Raw genomic sequence first — 22,173 nt, forward strand, 5'->3', positions numbered from 1 at the left:
TTTTGGCTTGTTGAGACTAATCAACATCTTGTGTACTGGACTCGCTGCGTCTTCAGCGTCGATTAGCATCATTAGGTCATCCTGGAACGAAAAATTTATTAAATTAATTTCCTTAGTATTGAAGAGAGAGAAAATAGTCTTCAGAAGTAATCTATTATATAAAAATAAGTCAGATTTTCCTTCCTAACGCTATAAATCGCACGCACGCACGAACTGATTTCCACGGTTTCTAGTATACCAAAATAAAGTTAATTTAAATTTACCTGTAGTCCACCGAAGAGTCCGATGGAGCTGAGCGCGTACCGTCCTATGACGGCCATGGACGCCAGCTCTAGCACCGTCACGCCATCTTCCGACACCGCCAGCCAAACCATCGACAGGTCCGGCTGCTTTATCTACAAGTACGTAAAAACAAGTTTGTTTATAGCAGGTCTGGTGTAGGTAGGGGTATCATGTTATAGAATGTGTGTGAATGGCTAATTGCAGACTCCCTGTTATTTCAGTGTGGTTATAACTGAAAATTTTCGAAAATTCAAAGAATACTCAATAATATTTTACTACTACTGACTTACGACCAGTCGATTGCAGAGAGATATCATATTATCGAAGTCATGATTATTATTTATCATCAAAAGTTTTTATTTTTAAACATTGCCCCTTAATAGGATTTTATCCTGTCGTGCTGGGTTCCAGGGCTGGGTGTCATGTTTACTGAAATTTAAGACACCCCGACTTAACCGACCAAAACACTACGCTGGAAACAGCATCAAAATCAGTTCAGCCAATAGTGAGAAAATCGCGCACAAACATACTTACATACATACATACAGGTCAAACTGAGAACCTCCTTTTTTGAAGTCCGTTAAAAAGACGCTAAGTCTACTCACCCTAGCCTGGAACAGCGTAGCACCAAAGAATGGCCATTTCCTCGTACAGTTGAGGTAGATCCTCACACAGTCTGCACTACTCCTGCCTTTCAGCGCCACCCATTTTGATCGCAACTTTTCTTCCACGTCCCTATAAAACAAGGATACAGATATTAAAGTATTTAAATAGATGGAATGATAACTTCCTATATTTTTAACTACCTATGTTAAAAGACATTTTACATTTGCAGCTAAGTAAATACGTGAATATGAAAAAATAGACGTAGTATGTTTGCCGCTAGACAACACATTAAAGAAAATATGTTAGCAGGTGCAATATGCTATTACCTACAAAACGGGATATCACTAAGAGCTACTGTTTTGTTGCTCACCAGATGCCACTATTATAGCGTGAGGTCTGATTGTATAATAGAGAATTTGTTAGGGCTAAACGATTGAATGTTAAATTTAAGCCCCTAGTGAGTCACAAACACTGAAGGAAATCAACCTAAAACAAGTGTGGGAGAGCCATGCTTCGTCACAAATGGGTCGGTTCGACCAGAGCGATACTACGGCCTCACAGAAAACCGCCGTAAAACAACGCTTACGTGATGTGAGTGAGGTTATTGGTGGCCCGATTACCCCCTTTCCTAATCTTTCCAATCTTCGATTCTCCAACAACCCTTAAATTCCAAAACCCCAAAAAACCCGCAAAGCACTTGCAACGCAACTGGTGTTTCGGGTGTCCATGGGCGGCGGCGATTGCTTACCATCGGGTAATCCGTCTGCTCATTTACCGGCTTATACCATAAAAAACAAACCCTATATCCTCATAATAAAACACAATATTCCTTGACTCACCTTAACTCATCATTACTAAGGCCGGCCCTGTACCTATACGGATAGAACCGATGCGCCAGAGGCTGGTTGTGTTGCGTGTTGGCGGCGGAGTAGTCGCCCATGTCCAGTTGCGCCATCAACGCGCCCAGTTCCGCTGCCAATTCTCTGGTCACTGGGAAACGACCTGCTACCACTGAAACAAATGTTTTTGGGATTAGTTTTACTATTCAAAGTCAAAGTCAAAGCATTTATTTCAATTAATCCTAAATAAGGCACTTTTGAAACGTCAAATTGAATTGTCCGTCAGTCTGTCTGTCAGTGAAGCTAGGCGCTCGATCCAAAGTGTAGCTTCGAACGGAGAAGAATGAGCAAGAAACTCCATCGTTACTCTTTATAACAGTTTTGTACAATATCTCTGATACATTATTATATTGAGATGGAGCGGATAGTGTACATTTCGTTCTGTACCTCTACCATGACTTTGCAGCAATCGTATTTTAGTTCCACAACTGACGGGTAGAGGTGTTGTAAAATTTGACTCGTACAAAAAAATTACATAGTCGCTAGCGACTATCGACTAATACTTCTAGAGGTAACTCCTAGCTTCAAACTCCTAGAGGTACTGAAAGGCAATCTTTGTGTAAACAATGTTTACCAAAAGGAAATAATTTGGGATACATAATAAGGCCGTCAAAATATATATGCCCAGCCAAGATATAGACATCAAGAGGATCACTATATTATCTAATTCAGTTTCGTTTTGGACTTTTGTGTTTTGATTTGGAATTTTGGTTAACAGAAGTGGTAGAGATAGGAAATATGTAACATATTTGTCCTAAGTAACAGAAGCATGTACAACAAACAAATGTAATAATTATTTATTTATTTATTTATTTAGAAAAACATGCATAATTTTACAGCTTAAGCCAATACATTATACAGTTAAAATGTTGAATTAAATTATGAAACATGATAGAACGTACATCAAATAAAAAAAAACATACTGAGAGTTTTCTAAGTATTATTAAAGAACTTACCTTGTTGATTAACCTGGTAGCATTGTAATAACCGCTCCTTGTCAGTCTCTGTCCTTATCGAGTTCTTGAAGTAGAGCCTATTTCTATACGTAAGTCGGATCACTCGAGAGTTTTCGAACTTCCCGGAGCCCTTCTCTCTGAGCGCTGTCTCCCATTTTGATATTACGTCACATAGCTGGAAAGACAAATATAATTTGTATTACAAAATTGTGTGACTTTTCCAAGGGTAGTGGTTTGATATAAGACACATTTTTGCTTGTTAAATCTTGTGCTGTTATGTAGTTGTTGTAAGCTGTTTAATAGGGTACTATTATTGAATATGGTCAGTTTATTATCGAAGCTCTTTCTCTCTGTTCGAGCTCCATTTCTTGTTCCTTACACTGAAAGGCATTAGTCTCCACAACACCCAACCTTAAAGTGTTACGATACACAATTTGTACCTGAATCAAGGATTTTACTAAGAATTAAATAAGCTGGATACAGGTCGCTTCGAATCAGCTTATCTGCATGTCATTGGGAGAGGCCTATGTTCAGCAATGGACGTATTATAGCTGATATGATAATAAAGTAAGTGATAATTTTGTTATAACTTTCGTGAGACATACTAAATTATGCTATTATCGCGAGTAGCAGCGCGGCAATCGCCGCGTCGCAGAATGCTGCTTATGAATATGAGCCTCTAGCATGGCTTGAAATTAGTCGAGTTCCTCGTCAAACAGTTACGTGAGTAAGCCGATAACATAATAATTAATAAAGTAAGCGATTCTAATAATTATTTGGCTAGGAATCACCCGAGCGAGACCAGAGATACCAAATAATAGGCAATCCAAACATTATTACATACCTTTTTATCAGGTTTAATGTGATGTTCCAAGTCCTTCTCGATAGGGTCGTCGCTGAACAGCGCGAACCCTGACGCCGCTGACTCCCTGCATCCAAGCTCTGTACTTAATGTAGACAGGAACTCTTCCACAGTCGTCGAGCCGTCAAAGCTTATCACCTGTGGAAAATTTATTTGGGTTAGTATTGGTATTAAATGGACAATAGTCATACTGAGTTTTATAGTTTAAGTGGATAATTTATTGCTAAAAAATTAAGTACAACGCCGAAATCAAATCATGCCTCTTGATTTTATAAGTGATTGCCATTGCAACATGGAAGCATAATTTGAATGTAGCTCCCATTTTTCACTAGGTATGTTATCAGGAGCTTATTTATACCCTGGATATCATTTCAGAGTTCGTCCTTTTACAAAAATAATGTTTTGTCGTACCCGAAAAATAAAACCTCAGTCCCCATACTTGATACGCACATTTGTATATATAACACTCTTTATCAAAGTAATTAAACACATTATCATTCACAATTTTAACCCATTAATGGTCACATAGAGAAAAAAAATGTCTTTAAATGTGTTTATTTGAGTATTTATAATGTAGAAATCAACGTTTTTACCTTAAATTATTAGGTGTTCCCAAATTGGCACAGCGACCAAGAATGGGTTAAGCAATATTTCAGCAAACAGAACCCAATTATTAAGACCACAACAAATACTTAAAATTCAACATACTCAAGAGGTTAAGGTTTAAAATAAAGGGAGGTACATACCTGGTAAGTATTATTGAGCATATGGACAGGTATGGCGTGGGGTAGGCAGTGGTGGTAGGGGTTCTTCAATAGAATAGATAGCACCTCCATGCGGGACGGCTTGTCTTCGCGCCCGCCGTTGCGGATGGTACGTTCTAACGCACGCGCGCAGTACGCCGCGTATTTACCGCACTCCGTTCTAGGAAAGATGGACATTTTAATGGTCATTGTCAATAGCTCGTGACAATACTACTTCTGGATTATGGAGCTCCTTTACATTAGAGACTTAATAATTTACTTCCAAGTTAATTAGTAATTATGTTTACTTTAATGGGACAGACGTAAAATATTTTAGTTAATGGTTAATTAACGAGAACCTAGCTTCACCGACGGATAGTTTGGTAGACTGTTTATTAGTTTATTTTTCAACTTTATTAACTTTGACTTTAATATTTAATTTTGTTTATTTTTATTTGGATTGTGGCAAACAAACAATAATGAGAGTAAATTAAATGTAATTGAAACTAGTTAGTACAACAGCAACACAGTGATTGTTACTTTTACACCAAAACAACATGATCAACTTTATACTTAAAAAACATACAAACAAATACACTTACTTAGAATCCGCATGCCTACTCAAATGTAGCTTCAGATACCACAGTAGCCTGTTATTCCGTGGCACAAAGAGACTGACGGCCAGAGCCAGGAGTTGCCATCCTTGTACAAAGCTGTACGTGGGAGGGTTGCTCTTGCAGTCCACCGACAACAGCGGCGCCTGGAAACATTCCTTGGATGGTAGAAAACGATAAAAAAATGCGTTAAAATCGTGTACATTTCGTACAATGCTAGGGGAGACGGGTAGATGTGACTATGTGACTTGTAATCTTTGTCTATTATAGCAACAAGTAAAAATAAAACAATCATTCGAACATAGATTCTAATCCTTTTTTTTTTGAAGTCGGTTAAAAACAAATTATCGATAGTAGCATACTAAGGACGACGAGGTGTGAGTTTTTTTAACGTTGACATGGTCGATGCGCTACTTCGTTTTGCCCTCTGATTGGTTAGTTAATTTGGGTCAGCCAATCAGAGCGCCGAACGTTAAAAACGATTGTGTTGGCGTAAAACATACTCGCATTAGGTCTTCGAACTACAAGACAAAAAAATGCCCAATAAAATGACAAAGAGGAATAAATTATGTTATTTTATTAGTTTGTTTGTAAAAAATATAGATAAATTCTGGTATATTTCTGTCACATAAAAAAGGATTGCAGTAAATTAGGCATGTAATTCAACACAGGAAGGTATCCAATCAAAGATCTTTGTAAGGAATTGAACACAAGTCACATCTAACCGTAGTTACGTCTTTTGGGGGCTAGCTTTAAGGATCGTTTTTCCACTGTGAGCTTTTACTAGTACTTTTGTTGTTACATAAGATTTTGACAATAAATAGGATTGTAGTAAAATCTCCGCAGCGTAAAATCGTCCATATTTGAATTAAACCTTCTTTGGTATTACTCAAAACAAGTTATTTAAAAGAAAATGTTATCACATGAAGTATTATTATAACATTATTTCAATTTGTTCAGTTCAGTTCAAATTCAACCTTTATATCAATAGACTTACGGTTTCTTTTACATTGCTTTTCTCATATGATTCCCTAGAAAGACTAGAAAAGAAAGGACAAACACGTCTACTGATTGTGAACATTAGTATTGGCTTCAAGAAATATTTATTTATTTAACAATTTATGTACAAAACGAATATAGGCGGCCTTAATGCCGGCATTCTCTACCAGCCAACCACAGGGGTGGATCAGAGATGTTTTACTTAGTATATTTTAGTTGTAGAATGATTTAGTTACTTTTCTTTTTGAAGTGAAATTCGAGTTTTTTTAGTGAAGACAAAACATTACAAATTACTAGTTACCGGGTAAGTTCGAATTATTTAGATTGTTTGACTTACTGGGGTAACTTTGATCCAAATTCTATAATCAATAGGAATGTAGAACAAAGCGTATTGATTGGTCTCAAAGTTTGGGTCAAAATTACCCCCTGAGGTCAAACAAATCCGACTTTAACGGTAGTTATTAATAACAAACAAAAACTATTATTTTATACAATTGTAGTGTGTACAGTAAAAGTCTTTTTACACATTTGATTTTTTCATGTTCCAATTCAAAATTAGTCATTTTTTGTAAATATTTTAATAACACCGATTAAGCACGACCAATAACTATACTTTAATCTATGTTTTAATCATACAATCATACTTTAAAAATAGTACTTTTTCGAGTTCGAGGCAATTTATACTCTAACTGCTACAACATAAAGTATATTCTTAAATAACCCGTACATCTACCGCGTTCCTAGCCATCGTTTACCTGTATAGAGCTAGGTGAGCCGGCGGCATGCGTGGGGACGTCGCTCTTGCTGTCCGAGCCCACCGACGCGGCGCCAGTGTCGCACGTGAACAGCGACTGAGTCGCGCACAGTAGCAGTTGCTGAACAAATGAAATGTTGGCGGTTGTTGGACCAAATACTTGGCGAAACTAACTTGCTTGGAAATGTGCACTTTATGTAGTACAGAATATGATTGCTTTTTGATAGACTGTGTCTGGTTTTTGGGGAGGTCTATGTGAGGTTTTATTGAGTGATTTATTTATATAGGTTGTGTTTTTGGTGTGTTGTGTGTATAGTATACAGTACATACATAATTATGTATTAGTATATAAGTTACATAAATATGAATACTAATATCAAGAATATACAAGAAAAAAATCTTTTTTCTTAATACATATCATTATTATAAATTGAAAGCTAGTGTCATACATTAACCCATCCGTAACCAATAAATAAGGCACTGCGGTGAAACTCCAATACATGGCATATACAAAAATCCCATAAATAAGTGATGATAAGTGGGTTTAGAATTAAATAATATGTGCACCTCTGTTTGTACCCCCTTTGGAAAAGAAAATTATGTGCTCTTATATTTGTTACAAACATTTGATTTTTAAAGAAAACTGTTCACAACATCTTTATAAAAATCTTTTTGGTAATTATTATTATTTCTTTATCCAATTATAGTGCTTAAGAACAAAATGAGTTATCTTAAAGTTAGTGCGAGTGCTGTATGCCATTGCATTGTGCCTTTAAGTACCAAAATCCCATGAAATTATTTTACCCACTATATGTATGTACAGTAGTTATAGTTTTGTGATTAAAATGTACAGTGTGTTTCTAATAATTGCATAATATGTCATAGAATATTTATTTTTTAATTCTGATATAGAAAATATTTCTTATTTATCTTCTAAATTACATGTTATTCGTTTTAGAATTCATAAGAATTTATTATTCTGTATATTTTTATTTGAATTATAAATTAAATAGCTCGAGATTCAAATGTTTAACTGCTGTTATCAGTCATCTAATGGTAACTTAACTCAGTCCTTAGCAATTCATTTCGGAACAAAATCGTTACTAAGGAATAGTTGAAACTACACAAACGATATATAGTTACTTTGACTGACAATAGAAAATCTCAAAATATAACAATTGGAATAAAATGGTTAGCAAATATGTAATAATCAAACCAATTCAGTAGTCCATATAAAGATATTATAGAGAGACATATTATGCAATTTCATTAAAAATACTTAATCCTACTTACTCCTAAATACTTACCAAGACTATATATGTGTACTATACTTATATAAATATATAAGGGCTATAAGGTAACAGTCTAAAAAACTTGCAACATCAACCTTTCAATACAAAGGAGATCGAACAGTGCGAAGGGTAACACTAGCTATGAAGTATGAATGACAGATAAACGAAAAAAAAAACATTCCCTAAATCTATGGGGCCAAGGGAGAAACATTCTTGGAAGAAAAAAAAAAGAAAATCGGGGAAAAATTTACACCAACATTCCATTTGAAATTTTGCAACGTAATCGTTTTTTTTTAGGTTATGGCAACACTTTTACCGTTTCAAAATTAGAACGCGCCGTTCGAAAATGTTGCCAGAACTAGGACGGATCAAGTTGGAATAGAAACTTTAAGTTTTATTCCTTGTTAGTAATTTTGTCGTTGTATGCTTATTATTATTAATTAGCATATTTTATACGGTATTCTAATGAAGCCAATATGATTGTATTCACAATACAATTCCAAATTGATCAACCACGAGACGAAGCCTTCAATACAGCGACACACAAAGCCCATACTATAGTAATGGTTTGTTAGTGTATATTTACAGTTTTACGCAAATTAAATAATAGTTTCGAAGCATTTTAGAAAATCATATTGTGCTCTCTTTCGAACAAGCATTGAAAAAGATTCATATCTTTGCTTGCAAATAGAAAAAGGTGCCGAGTGAAGTCACATGTAAAAGAACTATAAATATGGCTCTTTTACAAAATAAACTACATTTTTACATACTTTAGTTATTTCCACCTTAAAATAAAGTTTACAGAGCACAATATTCTAGAAATATCTACATACAAAGTATAGTATATTTAAGCGACAAGTTTATTTATATTTTATAATTACTGTATAATATTAATTATTGTATATGATGATTACATATGAGAAAAGCATCAAAGCGTTTGCCCGTAAGCTAAGCCGTTGCGAATATAAAGCTGTATGTATAGTATACCTACCACTTCTCGTATTGGAATTCATTTTGACATTTAGCTAAGATGGCGGCGTTCAAATGACAGATGAAACTTTCTTGACAGTTTCAATTAGGGCTAAGGAATCTATTAAAAAATTACATAGCTATAATTTAAATACCATTACATTTTAAATATTTGATTATTCTAATTAAATTCTGTTTGAAAAATATTAATGTATTTTTAGTCATTACATATTTTCCATCGCCACATATAAAATTTAAAAATTGATAAAAAAAACCTTTTATAAAATCTAATTCGTTTCATGTTACATTTTATAATTTAAGGAAAAAAATAATAAATGTCAAAATGAATGCCAATACACTTTGTATTGATAAAAGACTAGTATTCAAGTAATATGTTTTGTACCTAGCCTAGCCGTAACACCTAAAGCCATGCTAGTATCAGTCATTTTATTAGGAGTAATAACATCCATTATTGACAATGGAACATATTACAGCAAAACCAAAAATAAAGAACTGTTTGGTGTACTCTTATATTTATTCAAAAACATAATTAAAAAGTTTTTAATGAAATTTGACTATTAACCTCTTGTTTGCCGGTATATGAGACACAATAGAAAACAGATTGTGTCGTGGGTAAATTAATGACAAAATTATTTGATATTAAGTAAGTAAGAGTACACCAAAACATTGAAGAATTGAAAACAACAATTGAATTTTTATTTGAAAACACTCATAGAAACTTCTGTTGTTTAAAAGCCAAATTCGTAAGTCATAGTTCCTTATTACTATTACTATATATTTAAATATATTGAAATTCAATTGTTGTTAAAGAAAAGGCAAAATTCAAACAGATGGGTATTAGAAATATCTGTTATGAATTTACCGTTAGTTTTTGGTCTACAGTTTGATCTTGAACCTAAATGTCATTTATATAAGTAACATTGTTATTTATCCGTGGAATAACAGGTAGATTTAAGTATTTTTGTACTGTATACCTGTTTATCACTCGATTTTACTTTGATACTAGTATAAGATTGAATAAGACTGAAATGTTTTGTTATTTTAAAGCATTATAATCAGTAATACACTTTCAATAAAGTTTTACTTTGCGACCTTGATAAATACTGAAGTTGTCTGAAAGTACTATTGATTATTTAACATTAATTAAAAATGATGTACAAAATTATAACTTCAAACAAACAGTTAAATTGAAAACGGTATATAAGTCACTATTATCAAACAAGGACTGTTGCTACGTTGGTTTTAAGTATCATTTTACTTTATTAACCTCATTTTAACCCATTGCTTTTACTTAATCACTTTCAAAACCACAAAACACGTCCCTAACGAAATCAAAATGTAGACCAAACGAATAGCAAGAACTAAGTATAAGTGAGCAACTTACATTCTTAAGCTTGGTGGGCTTAACGTGTAGTTTGTGGCGTCTTGCGGGCGTTACCTGTACGCCGAGCTTGGAGGGCTGGTGCGGCGTGACCTGGCGGGCCAGCACGGAGCACAGCTCGTCCTGCAGCTCGCCCACGTCCAGGCACTGCGCCAGCGCGTTCTGCGCCAGCACCACGTGGTAGTCGATGCCCGCCTGCTCCACCGCCACCGACATGAACAGCTGCACGCACTGCAACACGCAAAGCATTTATTTCAATTAATCCTAAATTAGGCACTTTTGAAACGTCAAATTGAATTTTCCTTCAGTCTGTCCGTTAGTGAAATTAGACGCTCGTTCCAAAGTGTTGCTTCGAATGGAGAAGAACGAGCAAGAAACTCCATATTTTGCGGAATAGTGAGTTCTTGAGTTCGTGAGTGAGAAACTTCCCTAAATAAAAAAGGTAATTTACAAACACAAAAACCCGACTGCGTTTCTTTATAATATTAAAATGAAAAACCCTAAAACAAGAAAGTCATCGTAAAATGTAAGCAGTCGGGACCCATTCTTAATATAAAGACTTTGTGAAGGCACATACGGCTGGCTTTCTTGAATGGGTCCCGACTGCTTAAATTTTACGATGACTTTCTTGTTTTAGGGTTTTTCATTTTAATATTATAAAGAAACGCAGTCGTTTTTTAGTTCAAACAAACAAATTACCTTTTTTATTTTTTTAGTTTTATGTTTTTTTTTATTTTGATATATCCAGTGTCACTCCCACAGTAAATACGAATCCAACGACACCTCTCAAGTCAAAATCCATCAAGCCGTTTAGGCTAGAAAGTGAGAAATATTCGAATTTAGCGCCAAAAATCCGCCACTTTGTTTTTTTATTATTTTGATATATCCAGTGTCACTCTCACAGTAAATACGAATCTAACGACACTTCTCAAGTCAAAATCCATCAAGCCGTTTAGGCTAGAGAGTGAGAAATATTCGAATTTGGCGATAAAAATCCGCCATTTTGTTTTTTTTATTATTTTGATATATCCAGTGTCACTCTCACAGTAAATACGAATCTAACGACACCTCTCAAGTCAAAATCCATCAAGCCGTTTAGGCTGCAGAGCGTGCCAAACAATTATACATACATACATACATACATACATACACTCGAAAAACATAACCCTCCTTCTGGCGCAGTCGGGTAAAAAGGAGGATTTTTGACCAAGCGAAGTGATCATGCGGGGTTTCTGCCCAACTGTTATTCGTTGGGATTTTCTAGCCATGCTTATTCGCATATAAACTTCATATGTACGACCTAGGATTTTTATGACGTCATCAGTTGATTTGATCACCGATCGTCTATGTGCGACTTCTGTCACTGTTACTTGTCAATTGTCATGTGTCGCTACAATGTTATCATTTTACACTCATTGATCTTATTATGACATTGATTACTGATCAAACGCCTATTCTTCCTTACCTTGAATAGTTTTAATGCTTCTGCTTGTAACGCTTCGGAGTTGAGCGATGTGAGTGGAGACGTCAGATTTTCTTTAGAATACAGTAACGTTGGATGCCTCCATAGAACACAATCTGGAAAATAACAAATACATCTATAGTCTTACTTAACGGCTCAATCTTCATTAGTGCGACAGACTGCAAAAAATTTCGGGTTTACATCTAATGTATAGTGGCATTATGTGCCGTAAAGTGCTCCTCTACCTACCCCTTCGGGCGTAAAAGGCGTGACGTTGAATTGATTTAGCTAATAATGAATTTTATTTACTTGAAGTAGACAAAGTTGCACAAAAACCAACTTTCATAACAATCTCTCTACTTAGATACTCAAAATATTTGAACAATATAAAACAGATTAATTATAACATAACACACAATCTTAAATCAACACTTACTAGGATCCCCATCAGTCTCCATGAGCTTCTGTATGAGCTGTTCGAAGTGGGTGCCCTGGCTCAGTCCGCCGCCGCTGACCACCGTCAGGTGGTACAGCCAGGAGTCCTTGTCTGCTTTACTCTCGAACAGAAGGTATGTTGGACCCTGTGATACGAGAAACGGATCACTAGTATTTATGTTGGTAGAGGTATGTGGATTTTTGTGAACTAGACATTATAGATAAAAATAGGGGCTTTCCAAGGTCTAAGCAAAGTTTTTTTTGTATAGAGAAAAATGTATGTTATAAAGTTACGTATCGGATTCAATATTACTGAATTAAACTTACATACAAACATTAAACAGTTTTGCTACACGACTGCAGTAAGAGATAGGACAATAAGTCAGTTATGCTAGGAGTAGATTTTAATTTCATGATAATTAAATACTTTTACAAAGTACAACACTCACAACGATTTATGATAGCGATTCAAAAGTGTAATAAAAGAAACAGTAAAATCTACTTTATAACATCGCTACCAAAATTGCGATGAGCGCCATCTACATCTAAGACGAATCACTACACCAATATAATATATGAATTTGTCACTGACCCCAGTTACCTGGTGTTGCGGATAGATGGCGACGGTGAGGTGGTTGCGAGTGTCATCGTTCTTCTCTTCTGAGTCGGAGTCTGATACGTGTTCCACGTCTTCTACTCGCGCGTCTCGCATGTTGATCTGGCCGGTTGGGTTCTGTGAAGAAAGTAATCATTTTAGAGCAATTATTTTGAGACAAGTATCAATTTACATGAAACCATAAACTTTAAGATTATGGATATAAAACTACACTTTGGACATTTGCTGGTGGAGTACTATACATCTATAGTACGCCGCTGGCTCATCGGCCATTACAAACGTACAAACTGTCATAAGTAATTTTTATCTGATCTCTCGCTCACACTTAGGTGAGTTGTGCGTCACATTCCCTTGACGGGACAATTCGCACTCTTGTACTGGCCTACGTACATGTAATAATATTTTTGTAAGAACTAAAGTAGCGTTACGTCACACGTCTCCTAAGTACATGTCTGAGTTCACTGTAAAAATCTGAAGTATTATTTACTTGAGATAATTATTTACAGAAACTGAAGCAGTGTGATACAGATAGACCCAATCATTTCATATAGGAAAGACATAGTTTACAGATTAAATCTTAATCAATACTATCTATTCCCTTCACACATATTTTACAAATATTCATAATCCTACACATAGCTACTAAACTGGCTTAAAATATCCCAAAGTAAAATAAGTGAATAGAGCTCCCAACATCACCACATACCTGGTCTCCAGGCGACTTGAAGTACAGGAACATCTTCCCAATGAGCACGCACCAGCTCTTCTTGGCGTGGCCATTCTTGACCTTGGTGAGCCAGCCCTGGATCGTAGGCTTATTGTCTTCTTTGCTCAGCAGGAGTTTCGTCGCGTTTCTTCTTTGGACGTTCTAGAATAATACGAGGTGGTTAGTGGTAATGGTAGACAATTGTTTTAGAGGTGACATTTAAAGTTTTTACGGGTCTTATTACATATTAAATACATATATGACTGTACGGTTGGCGCGGTGGCTCGATTCCCGCACGGAGCAACTCTTTGTGTGATCCACAATTTGTTATTTCGGGTCTGGGTGTCATGTGTAAGTAAACTTGTATGTTTGTAACTGCACCCACGACACAGGAGAAAAACCAACCGTTTCATGGAAAAAACATCCTTTAATTGAGCGATGTTACTGTTTGAATTTAAAATACGGTTAAAGGTATAATAATTCTATTCTTATCTAGTATTAAGATCCGCTTTCCCGCGTACCTAGAATTGAATATGCATATTTTGTGACACGTGTAATGTCAAAACATATTAAGACAGCTTAAAACACTGAAAATAGGTACTTCAAAATAAACAGTTAATATTAATATTGCCTCCAGTAGGAGATCTACCTACTCTTTAATTAATAACATGTGTGACCTTCCACGCGTCACTTGATCATGGAAACTAATCAGTTAAAGTAATAAGTAAAATTGCTACTCAAACATTAAATAATTTGTGTACAAAATATTTATGTAATCCCTTTAATAAATTAAACAACACGGAAGTACCAATCTCAACAAACCGTAAGTACTTAATTGAATTTAAATAATAATCATGGGTACACAGTAATGACGTTATTTTTGATAAAAGAAATTGATTAAACAGTGTGCACATTAAGATTATTTCACCGTTTCCTTCACTACTGTGAAGTTTAATTACCTACAATTAAAACGGTAAAAGTTTGTTTTTACTTCTCAGTCTACCTAGAGGTAATTTTATGTTGTAATGCATAAAATTATAATTTTACCTAATACCTATATAGATTCCCAAAATTATTAACAAAACTAAACAGTAGCACGGTGCAACTCTTTGTGTGATCCACATTCAGGCTTATATCCTGTGAGTGGATAACACCGCTCAAGTCCAACCTTTAAATATAATCCGTCGGCTTCTAAATAGAAGATTAAATAATCTTCTTAACTTTTTACCACTCTAAACTAAATGTATGAACAGTTCTTTACATACCTGTAGAACTCTAATCCAGTCCTCCATAGTGGCGATGCTGTCAGCGGTCAAGTAGTACGTCCTACTGCCGGTGAATATCTCGAATGTCGCCGCGCCCTCATTCCGCGATATCTTGCAGGCTTCGCCGAGACCGATCTGACCTTGAGGCTTCCTGTTCACCTCCGATTGCGACTTCCAATATGAAAGCGTCCCGTTTTTGAGGACGAACCTATTTTGTGAGGAAATAATAAAAATATAAGTTTTAGTGAAAAATATTTTGTACTAGTGCATGCGCGCGGGTGCGTTCGCGTAGATTTTGGGCTTTGTGTACCTAACCTGCAATAAATGTCCCATCAAAATCGGTGAAGGTGGAAATTGGTAAGATCAAGAAGCAATTTAATATGCCTACATTTTAAATATGATAATACCTAAGCGATAGACTCATCACTGGCGCCAATTGAAAAATAACATTCATTAACTATAAGATATGTACCTACTCAATTGTTTTTACGCTCCACAGGAACATTCGTGAAATAAACGAATACCTAAGTACAAGTACCGTATTTTCATTCAGATCGCAAAATCTATTCATATAAGTAGGTACTTTTTATGTATAAGGCGGTAAACGAGCTGAGGAATCACCTGACGTTAAGCAATCGCTGTCGACCATGGACACCAGAGGCGTTACAAGTGCGTAGCCGCCCTTTTGGGGGTTAGGAATTTAAGGGTTGTTGGGGAATTGGGGATTGAGAAGATCAGGAATGGAGGTAAGTGAGCCCCGGTAACCTCACTTACACAACGAAACGCAAGCGTTGTTTCACGTCCGTTTTCTGTGAGGTCGTGATATCACTACGGTCGAGCCAGCCCATTAGTGCTAAAGTATGACTCTCCCACACACTTATAAAGTAAAACTTTCGTTTTTTAAACCAAACTTGATCAGAACTCACCATCGTTTCCTCCAGGTCTTGAGTTTGCCACCTAACTTGGCAAGATGGCCGCTCTTCTCCAAGGCGTCGTGTCGCCGCGGCGAGTCGGTGGTGGGCGGCGCGCGACACAGGGACGCTAGCGACGGTGACGCCGTGCTGTCGCAGGACACCGCGTCCGGCGGTATCGCGTAGTCGTCCGACATGCCTGACTCGAATGATGTGTCTGGAATACAGAGAAGAATTTAGAACCATTATATTAGAAGATGAGCGGGGTAAAGTTCGTGAGTTAAGATGATTCAGATATAGACATTGACGAAAGCTTTAGGTACATATTATACTTTGTACAAATGAAAATTTACAAAATGTTTATCGTTCATTAAAGTTATGGAACATAACGTCATATCCTTTAACCCTTGGTGGGACAGAACGCAGATCTACGCGAGACACAATGTGTTTTCTATTGTATCTTATATACAAGCGGTTAATCCCCGAAGGAGTAAGCAGAAGTGTGTAAATACGTCTTATTTATGAGTCTTTTGAAATACTTATTGAGTATAGAATAAAGAAAAAGAATAATGAAATATCTTTATAAATATCAACACTTAACACAACAAAAATAAAATAGAAAGTAAATAAGTATTTAAGTTATTAATGTTAAACTCGACTCACTCTTTAAACAGACTAACTAACTAAGAGTCAAAGATTTTCATTAATATTTTGATCACTTATCCCCACAACAAATTAAAATCACTAGCACTAGAACTAACTCGCGTCACGTTACATTAGTTTGTCCGTATGTAATAGGACAAGGATGTTTTCGAATCATACACAATGGACTATAATAATCACACGATAAGTATTGTAGCATGTCCTCATCGGTTTATAGGTGACGGGGTCATTTCAAATTATAAACGATGTTTTTTTACAAAGTTAAAAACCCGTCGTGATAGCTGCTAAGCGTAAGTGTTTGAAAACAGTGTGGGGCTGCGGACTTTAAAGAGAAAAAGCCTAGCAATACTTTGCCCGACATGGGAATCGAACGAGTCCCAGCATCCACTTGACCAACGTGAGGAGACCCATAATTTCAAATTGTATAACTTGTAAACTGTCAATCTACCTTGAGCAAGCAACAAGGTGATTTCTTAGATTTCCTATAATTTAACTATAGATTTGCCTACCAGAGGTAGAATTTTGACACATTTTGTATGGAGCTTATGTCAAAATTCCGCCTTGAACAAGCGTAAGCGAGGTAATTGATGCCTCATTACTGAGCATTGTGACAGTGACAGTTACAGACTGATAGTTAATAGTAACTGATGCAAATTTTGTAACAGTTGCAAACTAATAGTAATAGTGACAGAAATGATATGTCCGAAATGTTTACATAATTAACAATTACACTGTACATAAGAGGCTTAAGGAATTGTCTTAATTAATAAAAGTACATAAGCGGATCTTTGTCTACTGTTTTTAGGGTAATTACTCAACGAATTATAAAAACAAAAGTAACTAGTACCGAGCCACGAAAAAATAAACATAAATGAAAACTTTGTAGGTAATAATTTGTAGCGTTCGTGTCTAAGTTTCTTCTGGAAGTTTCTACTAAATAATTATTCAGCTATCTACCTAATTGAAAAGCCTTATTAAATATCTAAACGTCTGAAAAGTTCAAGGTGAGAGTCGTTAAGTCACCTTCAAATATTCTCTAAATAAAATATTAGTACTAAAGCACTAACACTGGCCAGGTGTCCAAAGTTAGGTAAAGTCATTTTGGACATTATACAGACTACTTTCATTAATTAAATACTAAGTATATACCACGATGAGACACGTCACATTAAAAATGTATGTAATTATAGAGTCCAAAGGTCATATTTAAGTATATTTGTAGAAGAAAATCATATAAAAAAGGGGAAAGGAAACATTTTTGCTTCAGTCTAAGCAAAGACTTCAGCTCGCATACATCAACCAATCACAATGAGTTTTGCAAACAAAGTAGTGTTGGTTACTGGAGGAAGCTCTGGGATAGGAGCAGCTACTGCTATCCTTTTCTCTCGAGAAGGCGCTAATGTGGTTATAGTGGGAAGGAACGAGACAAAACTATCTGAGACAGCCAAAAAGTGCTCGGATCCTTTGGTCATTAAAGCTGATATCACCAACATGGAAGACGCTAAGAGAATAATTGACGAGACGATTCAAGCGTATGGGAAGATCGACGTCCTAGTAAACAACGCAGGAATCGTGAGAGACGGCAACATACTGGATGAGAACATTCTAGAAACCTTCGATGAATTGATGGAGACGAACCTACGAGCGTTATTCCACATGACCCACTTAGCTGTCCCACACATTATTGAGACAAAAGGAAATATAGTGAACATATCAAGTATTGCTGGGAAAATATACCCTGATGCCTGTCTAATGGCCTATGGAGTGTCGAAGGCCGCAGTGGACCATTTAACAAGAGGACTCGCTCTACAGCTAGCAAAGTATGGAGTGAGGGTGAACAATATAAGTCCTGGGCCGACTGTATCTGATGTCTTGATAAATGCCGGCAATGATACACCTTGGGAAGCTTTAGCACCTACTTTGCCGCTTGGTAAAGTCTCTGACGCTGAAGAGATTGCCGATGTCATACTGTTTTTGGCTAGTGATAAAGCTAGGAGCATTACCGGTGTTGATTATGTGGTTGATAACGGAAAGATGCTGACTAAGTAACTTTTTAATTGTATATATAAGGTGTTCTAAAATTATCTGCCACGGCTTTAATGATAGGGGTAGTGTTGTATTTGAAGATTACAATAGTGAAGAAATTTCGTACCCGTATAAATTAAATAAACTTCGACACTACTCTGCATAAATTGGTCACAAATACGCACGACGCGTCGCTTCGTCAATGATAGCAATTGTTGACAGAGACAGTGAAAGAGACAGCTCTATCGTAACAAACTCATACATAGTTTTTTTTTTTTAATAAAATAAATACTCCTAATTAATAATTTATATTTTACTATTCTATTCTGATCTTCAAACACAGTACTACCTCCCATTAAAGCCGTGGTAGATAAAGCTCCTTATATAAGGCAAAGTTATTATTTGTGTGTAGCTTTATTGAATTTAAATTAAGTTATAACATTACAATGAAATAATGTTTAAACTTGTAGTGAATCTGTAGTTTGAGTTTAGATGTATTGCACTTTATTGATGTCTTTCAATTAAATGATCACATATTGCGTTTGTTTTTTATTACTAAAATATTATGAAGTTTAAATTATTATGTTGTATGTACATAACACAAGCATAACGTGGATTTATTTTCTTTTATAAACGGATCGCCTGATGTGCGCGTAAGTAAGCAATGGTAGGTTTTTTGTCTTTGTAGCATTTTATTTTTTCTACTATTTGCCAGTTATGTAATGAGCCCTATTTTACTATACATTGTACCGACACGTCTCAAGTGACGGATGACAGAAATCACACATAGACGATCGACGAGCAAATCAACGGATGACGTCATAAATTCTACATCGCACCTACCGTTAAACCTAACAAGGCCTAATTAAAAAAACCAAAAGGAACGGAATGTGCACTAGTACGTTTGTTAATGCACCCACGACAGAGGAGAAATTCTTAGTATGGCGCTGTGGCGACACTGACAAGTGACAGATGACAGAAGTCGCACATAGACTATCGACGAGCAAATCAACGGATGACGTCACAATTATCCTGCATCGCACATACGAAGTTTACACGCGAATTAACACGGATAGAAAATCCCAACGAACAACAGTTGGGCAGAAAGCCCGCCAGGCATGATCACCTCGCCTGGTCGGAGGATCCTCCTTTTCTTAGGGAACTTTACTCTCTGTTCCCTAAAGTGGTGACCCCGACGTGATTGAAACCAACCTTCACGGAGCAGATCAGCACCGTCATCCTTATCGCCATCTCCCTCACCCATCACTTCTCCGCTGAGCGGTAATCAAGTCGCAGCCAACCAGCATCCTCGGCCTCATCAGGGACCACCACACGCTACATCGAAGATATGCAGCCTGGTTCTTCCCTACGGCCTCATCAGCGTCTAGGCACAGCACTTTCTGCACACGGTCTGAGGACGTCTTCCTCCCGTCAACGCAGACGCCAGCCACTACGCACCTAAGCATCTATTCCCCGAACCGTGGGAACTGCGAGCTTCACTACTCCGATTGGAGTATCGCCCTGCACCGCTCACCCGAACTGGGCATTCAGCGGCACAACACTGGAACTAATTCTAACTGGCTCTGCTCATCTCAAGCATCGACAGCCGTCTCAACAGGATCGACCTGTCTTGGGGGAGTGATGTGGCGACACTGACAAGTGACAGATGACAGAAGTCGCACATAGACTATCGACGAGCAAATCAACGGATGACGTCACAATTAACCTGCATCGCACATACGAAGTTTACATGCGAATCAAGACGGATAGAAAATCCCAATGAACAACAGTTGGGCAGAAAGCCCGCCAGGTTCGGAGGATCCTCCTTTTCTTAGGGAACTTTACTCTCTGCTAAAGCGCGTTTATTTAAAAAAAAATCAACATACCTCGAGTCTTACTCTGCTTGCTAGGCGAGCCAGAACTGGATCGTTTAGCAGGACTTAGACTGGAGCTGGTCTTCACACTCTTGGACGGGCTGCTGGCGCTGAGGCTGGTGTCGGACGAGCTGCACTGGCCGTTGCTGGCCAGTACCAGCGCGCCCGTCGCCTGCTGCAGGGCTGCTGGTAGTGTACTTGTCAGGTTCACGTTGTTTATCGGCATTTGGGTTGAGGTTTGGCCGCCTAGGAAATAAAGATAAAGTTATTAAGTTGCTTATATTTGTAGGTACATGCGCTCTATTGTCACTTTTTACCAGGTGAAGTGCTGGTTCAGTATAAAGAGGTTCAGCATTTGTAAGATTTTGGTGAGCTTCAACAAAAAAATTCAGTGTAACATACACGACCTCAGAATTGAATCGTATTAGGATGTTACATTTTCAAGTTATATACTAATACATAGTAGATCATGATAAAATTTGTTAACGGATTCAAATTTTTAAATAACAAAATATGATAAGAATAAAAATTTACCAAAGTTCCATACAAGAGTGTCAAAATACTATCTCTAGAATGTATTAAAATTGAATCTCTAGAAAACAAATCAACGCCTAGATAAGTAATAAAACTGGCCTTATCAAATGCAAAAAGCCAAGTATTACTTTGCCCGACCCGGGAATCGAAGCCGAGACCTTTTGACCGGCAGTCGCACCAACGAGGCTGTCTTACAACAATAGGGTAAAAAACAAATAACTTACTAAACATAGGGTTGACGTTGACAAGCTGATGATGCGGGGTGTTATGTACGGTGACGCCCATGGACTCCTCTCCATCTGACGAGTCGTCCGAGGAGTCGCCCGTGAAAGGCATCGACCTTATCTGACTGGCACGCTGGAACAATGAAACGAATATTAGTCGGGAATACAACAAAATATCATCATCATAATGTGTTTTAGAGATGTGCGGTATGGTACGTTGCTGTAGATGCGTTTGGCTTCCACCGATTATATTCATTGGTACACATAGCTTAGCACTGGTGGAAACGGATTCAACTAAGACCTGTTTTTATATAGAAAGATGCGTGCTATGCATGGCTTCTTACTATCGATACATCGCATACTCGCGCTGCGCATTTTCCTCGTACAGTTACTTTGCGATGACGTCTTTCGATCTTTATAGCACATCTTCCTCGCACCGCTAAATAGCTTAGAATCGGTAGAAACGGTCACACAGTTTCACAGCATAGCTCCTAAAAATAAGTTGTATATGTGTTATAATGGCTAACTCCAGAACGGCTGCACCGAATTGGATAATTCTTCTGTGTGTCTTCATTAACCTCTAATCTGTCAGTATATGAGAACACAACACAACACAACGGGTTAAACATGTACGTTAACTTACCCCTTTAACAGTGGCGTAGACTGGGACGGATATATCATTAAACATGCACATAAACTTACCCCTTTAACAGTGGCGTAGACTGGGACGGATATATCATTAAACATACACTTACCCCTTTAACAGTGGCGTAGACTGGGACGGATATATCATTAAACATGTACGTTAACTTACCCCTTTAACAGTGGCGTAGACTGGGACGGATATATCATTAAACATGTACGTTAACTTACCCCTTTAACAGTGGCGTAGACTGGGACGGATATATCATTAAACATGCACATACACTTACCCCTTTAACAGTGGCGTAGACTGGGACAAATATATCATTAAACATGTACGTTAGCTTACCCCTTTAACAGTGGCGTAGACTGGGACGGATATATCATTAAACATACACATAAACTTACCCCTTTAACAGTAGCGTAGACTGGGACGGA

General features: G+C 36.9%; 2 protein-coding genes across 22 annotated transcripts in view; one reads left to right on the forward strand and one right to left on the reverse strand.

Moving 5' to 3' along the window:
* Nucleotides 1–22,173, reverse strand: part of LOC118267395 (uncharacterized protein CG43867) — a 254,836-nt gene that overhangs the window by 4,358 nt on the left and 228,305 nt on the right. For 13 of the 21 annotated variants that reach the window (XM_050694178.1, XM_050694184.1, XM_050694177.1 and 10 more), the window contains 18 exons: nt 21,094–21,226; nt 20,348–20,581; nt 15,789–15,990; nt 14,863–15,070; nt 13,598–13,759; nt 12,868–13,008; nt 12,277–12,421; nt 11,844–11,956; nt 10,382–10,609; nt 6,717–6,836; nt 4,951–5,108; nt 4,352–4,529; nt 3,588–3,743; nt 2,744–2,918; nt 1,728–1,899; nt 888–1,017; nt 264–395; nt 1–81 (listed from right to left, as the gene is read on the reverse strand). In XM_050694178.1, coding sequence (XP_050550135.1) covers nt 1–81; nt 264–395; nt 888–1,017; nt 1,728–1,899; nt 2,744–2,918; nt 3,588–3,743; nt 4,352–4,529; nt 4,951–5,108; nt 6,717–6,836; nt 10,382–10,609; nt 11,844–11,956; nt 12,277–12,421; nt 12,868–13,008; nt 13,598–13,759; nt 14,863–15,070; nt 15,789–15,990; nt 20,348–20,581; nt 21,094–21,226 — 2,868 coding nt within the window. Of the gene's footprint in view, nt 82–263; nt 396–887; nt 1,018–1,727; nt 1,900–2,743; nt 2,919–3,587; nt 3,744–4,351; nt 4,530–4,950; nt 5,121–6,716; nt 6,837–10,381; nt 10,610–11,843; nt 11,957–12,276; nt 12,422–12,867; nt 13,009–13,597; nt 13,760–14,862; nt 15,071–15,788; nt 15,991–20,347; nt 20,582–21,093; nt 21,227–22,173 lie in introns of all 21 variants that reach the window. The other 8 variants (XM_050694181.1, XM_050694179.1, XM_050694180.1 and 5 more) reach the window with 8 other exon arrangements.
* On the forward strand, nt 17,699–19,000 carry LOC118267808 (3-oxoacyl-[acyl-carrier-protein] reductase FabG-like). The gene has a single exon (XM_035582025.2). It carries the CDS (start codon nt 17,745–17,747, stop codon nt 18,483–18,485), a length of 741 nt encoding a protein of 246 aa, XP_035437918.2. The 5' UTR covers nt 17,699–17,744; the 3' UTR covers nt 18,486–19,000.

Source organism: Spodoptera frugiperda, chromosome 6 (genome assembly GCF_023101765.2).
Source record: "Spodoptera frugiperda isolate SF20-4 chromosome 6, AGI-APGP_CSIRO_Sfru_2.0, whole genome shotgun sequence".
Taxonomy (NCBI): Eukaryota; Metazoa; Arthropoda; class Insecta; order Lepidoptera; family Noctuidae; genus Spodoptera; species Spodoptera frugiperda.